This window comes from Pinus tabuliformis, chromosome 6 (assembly GCF_031772625.1).
Source record: "Pinus tabuliformis cultivar Carrire ecotype Pingquan chromosome 6, CPIR1, whole genome shotgun sequence".
Lineage (NCBI taxonomy): Eukaryota > Viridiplantae > Streptophyta > Pinopsida > Pinales > Pinaceae > Pinus > Pinus tabuliformis.
Window position 1 is genome coordinate 1,296,496,749 of NC_142292.1, and position 12,836 is coordinate 1,296,509,584.

The window sequence follows — 12,836 nt, forward strand, 5'->3', positions numbered from 1 at the left end:
GTATTTTCCACAAATTAATTACAACCAAAGGAAAGGGTTTTAAAGACTGAAATTATAATGGCGTTTGAACATGAGATCAATGCTCACTGCTATTATTACTTGGGTAATGGGTCCTCTTAAAGCAAGTTTAATAGTGCTCTATCTCACTTGTTTAGGGCAGTTAGTAGCTAAATGAGGGACGCTGCAGGCACTAAATTATTGATGTCATTCAAATTTCAGAGCATTTCATGAACTGGAAGTTTTCCAAAATTTTGGGAAAAAGTGCTCTTTAATAATGTTCTTGAAGTATGAGAGATTTTTAATGAAGAGAATCTATTTTTTACTTCAATATTTCATTCATCACATGCATTATAATTTAGAGATAATTATTCATCTATAAAATTCTTTCAAACAAGATTGATAATGCTCAGGATTCTGACTGAGTTCTCCCAATAAGCTTGAGAACTTGAAGAGGTCTAACAGGCACACTGATCGTGGACTGTAGGGGAAGTCTAGATAACCCCTTTAGAGCATCTCTTATAATTTTTAAGGAATAAAACTTGTTTAGATTGCATTGTGACCCATCAATTTTATTTTGCAGTTTCATTTACATCATCATCACGACAACTTCAAGTTCAACCATTTGTGAGGCAGATGAAGTGGAACATGAAATTGAATTTGTCCCTAAAGTTGATCCAAAGTCACCACTTTGGAAATATGTAATTGTTGTTGGGAAGATCCAAGGAGGGGGATCATTGGCATGTGTTTGCAGTGGGTGTGAAAAGGGGTATAAAGGATCATACACCCGAGTTAAAGCACATTTACTTGGGTTAAAAGGCAATGGGATTTGAATATGTAGTGGCCCACCTAAAGAGAATGGGACAGATATAAATGGTTTAAGCAAGGCAAAATTTGCAAAATATCAAAAAGAACAAGACAAGGCAGATGCTAAAGCAAATGAGGCAAATCTTGCCTCTCAATTCAAACAACTAGCAAGGTTGGGAGCATCTTCATCAAAGGTTCCACTTTCCCTCCACCATCTTTAGGGACCGCTTGAAGGAGTTTTAATAATGATGCTTGAGAGACAACAAATGCAGCTATAGGTCAATGCATTTATGCAAATGGCCTTCCCTTTAACCTTGTGCAATCTCCTTATTGGGCAAAGATGATAAAAGCAACGAATGAAGCCCCAAAAGGGTATAAGAGCCCTGGATATGAGAAGGTTCGCACTGCAGTGTCGAGTGCTAAGAAGTTAGATTTGGAGGCTAAATTAAGTCCCATTCGTAATTCATGGTGCATTTCACAGGTGTCCATCATTTCTGATGGATGGAAAGATCAAAGGAATAGGCCTTTGATCAATGTGATTGCTCAGAACCCAAAGGGGTCAATGTTTTTGAAGGCAATGGATTGTGAGGGGTAGACGAAAGATTCCCAATTCATTGTTGACATCTTGATTGAAACAATTGAATTGGTGGGGCCAAAAAATGTTGTCCAGGTAATAACATGCAACGATGTGTAGAGCAGTAGGCCTAATTATTGAAGGCAAATATCAATACATCTTTTGGACCCCTTGTGCTGTACATTCATTGAACCTCATGTTGAGCAAGATGGGGAAGCAAATTGAGTGGATTCAAGTTATTTTTGAAGAGGCAAAATAAATTCAAGCCTTCATTACAACCACCACCTGTCCCAAGGCATCTACAGGGAATTTGCGAAATTGGAGCTCCTTAAGGTACCTAAACTTTAAAGTTTATTTCATAAATTCTAATTTCTATGACTCTAAATTCAAATACGTAAATTGGATTCTCAAATGTCATGATTCGTGAATCATAATAGTTATTCAATCAAATTATTATTTTTAATTTATTGAAACATTTGCAATTTGGCACTTGTAGGTTGTCGAGATTTGTTTTGCTTCTCACATCATAGTCTTAACAAGGCTTATGCAGGTGAAGAAAGCATTACAATCAATGGTATGCAGTTCTCTTTGGAATCAATGGAGGCAATCCCAATCTGATAGAGCACAAATAGTGAAAAGGTTGGTTGTTGATGATGAATGGTGGGATAGGGTGGAGTACTTCTTGGCATTTACTAAGCCAATTGTGGATTTGCTCCGTATGTTTGACACATATATGCCTAATTTGGGAGAGGTGTATGAGGGCATTGATTCCACGGTAGAGAAGGTAAGGGTGGTTATAAATGCCAAGGAGAATGACCTAGATGAATTCTTTTACAAAGAAGTAAAAGATATATTGACCAAAAGGTGGAACAAGATGACCACGCCATTGCATCTTTTAGCCTATGTAGTGAATCCAAAATATTATGCTGCAAAGTTGCTAAATGATCCATAAAGAACCACACCAAACAAAAACCTAGAAGTCTCACAAGGATTTAAAAAGGCTTTTAGAAAGCTTTTTGTAGATCCTGAAATTGAGATTCAAATTCGTGCATAGTTTGCTCATTTTGTGGGATCAGAGGGTTAGGGTTTTGATATTGATTGCATGTGGGACAAGACCAGATTAAGTCCAATTGATTAGTGGAACTACTATGGTGGGAAACTTCCACATATCCAAAAATTGGCCATCATGATCTTGTCATAGGTTGCTAGTTCCTCTTCAGCAAAAAAGAACTAGAGCACATATGGCTTCATCCATTCAGTGAAGCGAAATGGATTGGGCTCTAAGAAGGCTGAGGAACTAGTGTATGTTCATTCAAACCTTCGCCTTCTGTCACACAAGAGAGACAAATATAAATTTGGGGCTGCCAAATTATGGGATGTGGAACCATAGTTGCATGACTTGGATATGACGTTGAATGTTAGGTCTTGTATGAATTTGTTTGATGAGGAGGCACCAATAGGTGGATCTTCAAGTGGACATGGCAGTAATTCTCCCCGTCCCATTTCTGGAGAGGATGTGGTTCCTAGTGACAGGAATGAAGACATATTTGATGATATGTAAATGTAATTTATGATGGTGTTTTAACTTTTAAACTTTTGAACAATGAATATTGAATACCATAATATGCCATATGAATTATGAATAATGATAGTAGATTGCTAGTCATAGTTCATTTTGTACTTTGTACTATGTAGTGTCAATTATTAATTTTGGTGATGATGTTGTACTTGTAACTTGTCATGTTGATGATTGGAATTTGAAACATAAACTTCATGATATGTTGAATCATGAATGTTATAATAATCATTAATGATGATGACAATGTTTATGCTGAATTGATGATGATGATAGATGATAATTGATTATCTATTTTTAGATTTAGAATCTAGGTTCTAAAAGATGAATGGTAATATGAAATTCTTATATATATATCTATCTGTGTGTGTATGTGTGTGTGTGTCGTTTCCTTGCTGTATCGTATCCAGATTTTTTGAAAACTTGCTGTATCCATTTCAAACCCCGTATCCATTTCAGTGCAACTTAGCCTAAAAGCATTTCAGGAGAATAAGTAGGATGCTTCTCGTGGAAGTGACACTTCCGAGTGTTGAAGAAAGTGTAGCTAGGTTCGGTCTTCATAAATGTAATTTTGATCTTTGTACTTGTAAAAGAAAGGAAATATTATTTTTGTAAATTGTAAAAAATGAGTTTCTTGCTCATTACATACATATAGCACATGTTGAAGTGCTATAGGAAAGTCAAAGAGTCAAAGTAAATGTTGAAGACCCTTAAGGGCATGTTACACCATGTATATTTATGTATTAGAGTCCAAGAAAGACCTACAAGCAAAGTCACAAACCTCCTACACATGTCGGCCTCAAAAAAGGGACTAATTCGCATCTCCAAGTCAAGTCGGCCTAAAGTCATCAAGTTGGTTCAAAAGGAGGGACATGCCACTATATACAAGGTCACTCATCCTCACCAAAAGGCAGCAAGTCACCTTTGAAATCAGCGAGGAAGAAGGATAAGTAAAGGGTACGAAAAAGACAAAGAAAAGTGTCTCTATTGCAGCGAAGAAGGAATGATTAAAGACCGAGTTCTCAAGAAATATTTCAGACCTTATTATAGTGACACATGCGAAGAAAGGGAGGCTCATTCTGCTGTCATAACTGACCTCCTAGTACAGTCATATGAAGAGGCTTGGGTGGGCTAGAAAAGAGTGCCAATTAGGCCTCTTACTCAAGCGAAGAAGAGGGCTACTCAAGCGAAGGTAAGAGAGCATACAAAGCTGCAATTCTTGAAGGCATCCTCCACACGTGTGAAGGAAAAGGAAGACATACTACTGTTGCTCCAAATCTGCAATCACAGTGAAGAAAAGAGAGCTTGGTTGGGTTAGTAACAAGGTCTTCTCCTTGATTAAGGAAGGCTTCATCTCAAGCGAAGGAAGAGAAGACGAAGGTCCCTTCTAGGGCATACTATCTAGGGTTGCTGTAGTAAAGCTATCAGTTGCCAGAAGGAGGACAAAGAGCTAAGGAAGTGATCTCAGAAGGAAGGGCTTGACTTGTGCTTGGAGGATCTTCTTGTCAAGGGTCTAGGGTTTGGCATTTGTCAATTGAAGCTTCAGTAAGAGAAATTTGCAAAAGGGTTTTCCTCTCTAGGAGAGAGCGGTTTTGCCTTGGCAAAGAGGCAACATCTTGTGTTCTTGTCTCTTGTATTTTGGTAATTGTTTGATGAAGTAAGAAAACACACTGATAATAATAAGAGAAGATTTTGGTAATAAGAAAAGTAAAAAGTACTTCACAATTGTTATCACTGCTAGAAGAATCTCATTCTATCTCAGATGCCCTAGATTATTCAACACCGAGAAGGGCGTAGTTCATGCTACAGGGTATGCTTGAGTGGTGAGCACTAGGAGTTGGGCTAGTGTTGCTAGCAGTGATAGTGATGAAGAGTTACTTCCTAGTCTTGGAAGTACCTCCCTCGCTAAGAGGGAGCATTGAGATTGGTAGCTTGGGAGGTACTCCAAACCCTAGGGCACAAGGTTGTGGAGGAATTGGCACCAAAAAAGGGCTTTGTCGGCTAAGTACCCAAGAGATGGGCTTCGCACCCAAGCTTGTGCATGTAAAACCATGCATGGTTTTGGTGATTTGACACTTGGAGATTATGTGGCACCCTTAGTGGAGCAAGGGGCCACAAAGAGAACCAAGAGAAGCATTGTCAAAATGAGGAAATGAACTTTTTTATTTATATGTTGGGACAAGTTAAAATGTTCAGGTCGGCTTGGTTGAAAGGTGCCCTTTTGGTGGGCTAGACGTTACCAAGAGACACATATAAATAAACTTTAAAGAGATCCTCATTTGATCAAGGCATCACCACAAGTGCAATTCGTTTTAGGGGGCCTCAGATTGGCTGCAGACATTTGAAGTCTAGTGAAGGAGGAGGAGGAGACCTGGTTTGGTTTGTTTCTTATGTTTGTTTGGGCTGAATCAATAGAGTAAGCCGAGAACCTACAACAGTATGCATAGGCCCAGTGATGTATGAAAAGGTATGTTTTTATTCTTCCTAAGTTGATGATTGCTAGGTTGGTGTAGTCTACAGTTTGGACAGAGTTTGGAGGACATCTTGTGGGCTGTTTGGAGGGCAGCAAGAAGGTGTCTTTGGGTGCCCTAAGTGCAGGATTTGAGAAGGACTTTAAGTGTGTTAGGAGAGGCAGATTGGTTGGCCTAGTGGTTGATCCCTTGAAGGAAGAAGTGGCAGCCAAAGAGGGCTAGTGAACAAGCCCTAAGTTTACTGTTGAGAAGGACTTCTACAGTGATAGAGGGCAGCCTCCAAGCCCTTGAATTGTCTGCATATGGCAGCAGAGGAAGGCAGAAGTGGGCAGCCAAGGAACTGTTCAAAAACAGAGTTGTGAACAGCTACAAGAAGACCCTATGTGCTGATGACTTGATGGACTAAGGAGCAGCTAGAGGGAAGAAGCGTTTGGAGCTGTGTTCAGTGACCTAAAGGACGTGTGTTGAGTGATAGAGGCAGATTGGTGGAGCTGCAGATTGGAAGTGAAAGGACCAGCAGTTGTGTTCAGGGTACATCGACCGAAAGGACTGACACCAAACCGTAGTTATATTCTTTTATTAGTGATTGTATGAGGGCCATGATCCATAGTACAGGAGCCCTAGACTGTTGTATTAAAGATTGATTAATATAACGAAGTTGGGTTGAAAATTGTAAAAGTTGTGTATTGTGCACTAGTTGATTTACTGCTGTGTTTATTCTGCTGTGCAAAGTAGTTTTGTTGTCGCATTTGAGTTGGTTGTGTCAGAGATTGTAAGACCCAGACCTAGATTCTCTAGTGCTGTGGAAATTCAATAGAAACTCCCATACTCATGCCATAGATGGAGAGGTGATTGAGGTTTTTTTCGGTTATTCTTTTCATCCTTTTCTCTCTTCCATTCTCCATTTTCCCAAGTCCTTGCACGTTGTTATGGTCAAGCAAGCTTGTGAGTGAGTACCAGAAGTTGTTTTGATAGTGTATGTGTGACTGTGTTCCTGTTCTGTTAAGGAAATGGAAGTTTATCCCTTTCAGCACTTTGAGGGTGAAGTTGATATTTCTAGACAGTGTACTTGCAGCTTTGGAAAAAAAGTGTCATTGCATTTGCAACTGGTATTTGTTCATTTGATTTAATAATTTGTAAGCTTTCAAATTGATTTGGCTGTGGGTGTATTGCTTGCCCAATCCATTTCCTTTCTTTCTTTGACTCCACACCCATAAGATTACACGCAGATATGTACTTTCCCAACTCAGATTTGAGGGGTTTTAGGGCAGATTTGAACATAAATTGAGGTAAACTGATAAATGTAAATGTTGGTCTTAATTTATAGCTTGCTGTCTCGTCAATTTATTTGCAGAAATAAGGTTTGATATTTGAATCACAACAAGCTTTTAAGGTACATCTGAAGTTACTTTGAGAAGGAAAGTTAATTTTTTCTCTTCAGACTGCATATAGATTGCCCCCTTGTGGCTAGCATGCACTAGATCAAAGTGTAGAAGGGCTGTGGGAGTTGACATTGGCACTTTCCCTATTTACTTTTAACTCTTGTAGTTTCAAGCGATAACTTTTCCAGAGATTATATTTGGAACCGGATGGTTTTGAGTATTAGCATTTTGATGCCATCGCCTAGGAGCGAGCTAGGCTTCCTGAAATTAGTAGCATCAGGGTATATGGCAGATTGGTGTGAAATAGTGTTGTTGAAGATCTTATGTCTGCCCTGGTGATTCCAGTTTGAGGGATTTTGTAATTTGGGCTGAAGACAGAGGATTGGTCCACTCTGTCTATAGGATAATCGGGTATCGTCATTTATATCCTAGTGGAAATTGTTGGCTTTATTACCTTTCGAAGTTTCATGGCTTTAATGGTATTTCAATTCATCATCATTTGAGGGTTTTTGATAGATTCATTGACCATTTTGGTGTTGAGTGTGAAGATGTGAATATGAGGTTGTTCATGATGTCCTTGCAGCAAGATGTTCGGAGATGGTATTCAGTGCTTCCTGCAGGTATTTTTGATTCATTTTGTATGTTGCAAGAAAATCTCATGAGTTATTGGGAGGACCTTGGTGAAGATGATGATTCCGAGTATGCTGTATTTTCTGAATTTCCAGAGTATTCTTCCGCAGAGGATGATTCAAATGATTTAAGTGTGGGTTCTGGAATGGCTTCCTCTCCTGTTGTTGAAAGTATATTAATTGAGGATGTTTGGGATGAGGGATATATTGAGGCCTTAGAAGTTATGAATATCTGTTTGATTTATTTAATGACTTATTTGATGATGAGCAATCTCCAGAGCTTGACATATTCTTATCTTCTTTAATAGCTGTGCTAAAACTGAAGGTGAGATACCTCTACAGTTTGACACAGATTTCCTAGTTCAGGTTCAAGATGGTTCTACCTAGTACCGGCAGTAAGGAAGTGATAGCAACTATTGTAATTTCTGAGCAGTTGGAAGAATCCACTGATTTGGTGATGGTTCTTCAACTTGATTTTAATTTGGCATCTAATTTTGAGTCTAGCCATTGCCTAGAATCAGGAGGTTCTGTTGTCTGAGTTGAGTAATACTTGGAGGATCTCTTTGGGACCATGGGGGGATGAGACCTGGAAGTTCTTGTGTTTCTTTACAAATCAACCTTGTGTTATATTGCAGCCAACTTTATTTGCTTGTTGGTCAAGCAATCACATGAAGGCATATTTCGAAATCAGTGGATTCCTGATTGGTTTCATTGGATGTTTGATTATATCGGAGGTTTGGCATAATCAATTGACTACATGATTGGCTTTATTAGCTTTTGGACTATGCTGATTGGTCATTGGTAGCATCAAGGCCATATTTAAAAAAGCAAAAAAGAGGAAAACAAGTAAAAAACACATAAAAGGGGAAAAAGAAAAAAAAGCAATAAAGGTACTTTAGGTTTAGGTTAGATTGATAGATTCAGTACCATTTTGAATGAATATTCTTTACAGTTCTATGATAGGTCTATTCTAGAGTCATTCCTTTGATTTGAATTTTAATTTACAGTTATGTTAGTTTGCTTATTTTTCAAGTTGAGTCGCCTTTCAGTTTGGAGGTAGTTTTAGATGTTAGGTTTACTTTCTGGGATGGTGGCTTTGATTTTGAGTCAAATAAGTGTCCTTGGAGGCTTGGACAGAATAGGTTGCTAGGATGGACTCATTAAAAGAAGCTTTTTGCATGTCTAGTGCCTGTTTAAGAGCTTAAAAGTGTTCTTGTGAAGTACATAGTCAAAGACTCAAAGTACGCTTGGGAACAATGTCATATTATACTTTTGTATGTTTGAGTGCCTGATTTCTGAATTTGAGTCTTGAGTTTGGGATGGGTTATGTTGAGTTAGGTCAGGTCCCTTGGGGTCACATCTAGGGGGCATGGTTTGAGTCATTGACTTGTTCCCAAGTTTTTGTTCATAGGTTTACCAGTTTTCAAAGTTCTGGGGTTCTTAGCATCCCATACGGGTATAGTGGACCTGGTGGACCCAAGATTGACCCACCGTTAACATTGGATTTTCCCATGCAAAATAAGCGTTATGTTTCAGCTTGTTCATGAGTACATCACCAAAGTCCATCTCAATTGATTCGACTGCAATTGTTCATGGTACCTTGTTCTAGATTGTTATTCATCAGATCATTATTCTAGAGTTGTGTGCATGAGTTTGGAGGTTAGATCTAGAAATAGGCTTTTTAAGGGACAACAAAGTTTTGTTTTAGTTTAGTAGGTGCCCAATGCTTGCACGCGACATGTAATATTTGAGGTAGGGATGGGAGGATGAGAGCTCCAAAAGGGTACTTTTAGTTTTTCAGAGACTTGCTTTGTGGTTTTCAGAAATTGATAGCATTGATCACATTTTGTATGCCCTTTTGGGATATTATGCATTTATGGCACTGTTTTGGTGGCAATATCAAAACAGCACCATATGGTCACAAAAAACAGCACTATTAGTGCATATCCCGAAATGGTATATGGACGCATCCCTAGGTCAAATCAGCACCATGACACATCATACAAATCTGCTTAGGCCCACGATTGCTTCTAGAACTTGTACAAGAGCTAGTTTTTTTACTGATTTTAGGGTTTCTAAATCTTCTGAAAATGGTCACCCACACAAAACAACACCATTTGAACACAAATCTTCTGAAGACCTTCTCCCAAGGGATTTCTTGGAGGTATCACTTGTGTTTTGTTGCATATGACTTTAGACTCATCTTTTGGTATGAAACTCTTACACTAATAGCTGACGGTTGAGTATTGCCATGTTTGTTTGTAGTTGTTAATAGGCAAAATCATGAGGGTTGCATGTGTAGTTTTCTAAAGGGAGGCTTTACCATACTCGCACTCTATTTTTGTAAAGAAAGTCTTCTTTAATAATTATCTGTGAGATGATTAAACATAGATAAGATGCTCTCACCCCTTTTGAGTAGGAGATTTTAGTACCTGCAAGTCTTAAGAGGCATGTTATATCAACATGGTTTTGTTGAAGTTAAAAGATAAAAACAATGCAAAATTTGTTGTACATGAATGAAAAGTACCATAGGACCTGTCCTGGAAGAAAAAAAGATCATGAGGATAGGACGGAATACTTGGTGCATGTTGTTGCTAGAACACAACAGCTGGGTCTGCAAATCTGCCTGCTTGGACACGAGAAGAAAACCTGAAGGGGGAATAGTGTTGGGAGGTGTCGACACTATGAACAATGCCCTGAGTTTTTAGTAAGGAATGTTGGCACTGAGCTCTGATGGATTCTAGAATGGTGAATCCCGTTAAGCCTTTTGAAGAAGCTATAGGAAGATGCACAGAAGAAAGGGAACAACATGGTTGAGACACTGGCGTCTTCCCAGAAGAGGGCACCATTCTTTATCTGTTAAGCCTCACACCCTGTTTTTATAAAGTTTATTTTTGAACAGGTAAAATATAAGGCCCTGTTTATGCATGATAATTATTTTATTCATGCGCCAATTTCTTCGTTGGAGGATGAATGAGTAAATGTGTTGGAGACTGCTGAAACCAGTTTTACAGGGCAGCATAACACTGTATCAGAATAAGGTGCAGCAGAACAATAGCTTGAATGGTTGAGAGGTAAGTTTCACACTTTCCCCACCGGGTTCAAATCCCCAAGAAGACATTGGCCTTTTGTGTCTTGGCTGAAAGGGTAGGTGCTCCTATTTGGGATGTCTTGGCTCTAGGTTGAGGATTGAGTTTCTTGTTAGGTGCGACTTGTGGACTATTGCACCCTATCCTAGGGTTTATAGTGGCAGCCAACCCTATTTGAATCTAGATCTTGCCCAGGTGATCCCTAGGTGTGACTTGTGGACTGTTGCACCCTAGCCTAGGGTTTATAGTGGCAGCCAGCCCTATTTGAATCTTGATCTTGCCCAGGTGATCCCTACATTTGTCGAGTTTCCTGTCAGGTGTGGCTTGCGAGATATATATACAGATACACTTCATGCTGATAATTCTATGTTCATTTAAACATTGTTCAAGCTGATTTTATTGCTTTGAAAAGATTTTACTTTTACTGTTCTTGTAGGATCACATGATTAGGGAAGATCCTCGTCTACCTCCCTTTGTAGGATAACATTTGTATTTTGATATTTTGACTTTTTAGTGCAATTACTCAAGGAATTGACTTCTGGTGGACTTGACTGGCTTGGAGATTTTTTGATGTTATTGATTTGTGGGTTTGCAGGATTCTCTGGAGAAGAAAAATGTTGCATGCCAAAATTTCTATGTTCATCTCAATCAGTCATTATGCTTGTGGAGAAGTAAATTTCCAGTAAATGCAAGGTAAATTACACTTTCTATATTTATTCTTGTAGGTATTGTCTCCTTAGGTATCATGAGGCTAGCAAGTATTCTTTGGATCTCCTTTGAGCACAACTTATCTTATTCAATCCATGTGATGACAACGTGTAATTCTTGGTATCATAGGGTCACATTCTCAAAAATGGCAGATGAAGTGGCTTCCCTACTTATGTCAGAGAACAAAAAAGATGCCCATACTCGATCCTTGCAAATGAGTTGCTTTGATACTATAACTGATGCCCCAGTACCAGAGGACCTTCGTCTCTGTCATCTCCAAGATGCAGTTTCAGTTTTCACATCATGGATTTCTGAAGTAACATCCTAAAGGTCTTCAATGGCTAGTAATTGTTTTGCTCTAGTTTTACGTTGGGGGAAAATCATTAAGTTGCAAATAAATTCTATAGCTTTATCCATATGTTTCATGACATTTTGACAAATTCCATGCACAGTTTGGTCAATGAAGAGTCTAAACTTGAAAGAGCAGACATTGGTTAATCCTGCACACTTCACTGTGGGTCAGGATACCAGTCTTTCTCATGATCATCTTTATAATTGCAAATTGGCTTGAACATAAGTGATTTCGTCCTTATAACAAGGTAGTCTAGCTAGAGGTTGGAGCCAAGATCTTTAAGAACCTGAATCAGTTTTATCAATTTCTTTTGATACGATTACTTATTTTTAAGGAACCAGAAATGAGGACATTTTCTTTTCTCTTAAATCCAGCAGTCAAAGATTTCACACTCAGTTGCAGCAATACGATTTCCTTCATAGATTCAAAAGAGGGAAGGATAATTCACTTATGAAACATCATCATTTGGAGTGAAGATCACTTTTATGCTTTTGAACAATTCTTTAGTCAACTCTGGGAATATTGCAGTAGGGAAGAAACATTGGCATGTTTTGATTCTTGAATTACATCCAAACTTGAATTTGGACCTGTAATACATGATAATGGATGGGTTGAGTATGGATGGAGATGATTCTACAGATATAACCTGAGAGGGCCATTTAAATGGAATCTTTCTTGCTCTCTAATTTTTGGAGATATTTTCAAGTGACCTCAGGGCTTTTGTGCCCTCGTGCATTTAGTTGGATAATATAGTGTCAATCTATAATCGATGATTATTGGATGGCAAATCACATCCATTACTGTTTGGCAGCATCCTTGGATATATTTGCAGCATGATAAAGTTTTGGCAACATCCTTGTATATATTTACAGCCTGAGTAAATTTTGGCAACATCCTCATTTTGTAAGTTGCCTCCAGATTTTACCAGTAAAATGAATATTCTTTCTATAAAACACAGATATAGAGTTTATGAAATTGAAAACAAACATGTTTCTTAATGTTTTAAATCCACTGATTCGTATACAATATCTCAGATATTTATTCAGTGTCAATTCGCTTAATGTGTTCCTCGATGTTTATAATTGGTTAATAATTACATGTTTGTGAGTGAATTGGCATTTTGAAGAAAATGAAGAATGCACAAAAGTATTTTTGTTCTCAAGTAGAAGAGTGAACTTAAATTGTCTTTTCTGAATCTAAATAGGATTGGAAATTGTGATTGCCAACCCCTAAATCTTAATGTCTTTCATT

At 38.3% G+C, this 12,836-nt stretch overlaps 1 protein-coding gene across 4 annotated transcripts in view; it reads left to right on the forward strand.

Moving 5' to 3' along the window:
• Window positions 1–12,596, forward strand: part of SAR3 (SUPPRESSOR OF AUXIN RESISTANCE 3) — a 50,471-nt gene extending 37,875 nt beyond the window's left edge. The window contains exons 4-6 of one of the 4 annotated variants that reach the window (XR_016259258.1): window positions 11,121–11,218; window positions 11,363–11,832; window positions 11,960–12,596. Coding sequence is in view for 2 of the 4 variants with exons in the window: in XM_089426188.1 (XP_089282314.1) it covers window positions 11,121–11,218; window positions 11,363–11,561 (297 nt within the window). In the remaining 2 variants the exon portion in view is untranslated. The remainder of the gene's footprint in view (window positions 1–11,120; window positions 11,219–11,362; window positions 11,833–11,959) is intronic. The other 3 variants (XR_016259257.1, XM_089426188.1, XM_089426182.1) reach the window with 3 other exon arrangements.
• The last annotated feature ends 240 nt before the right edge of the window (window positions 12,597–12,836 follow it).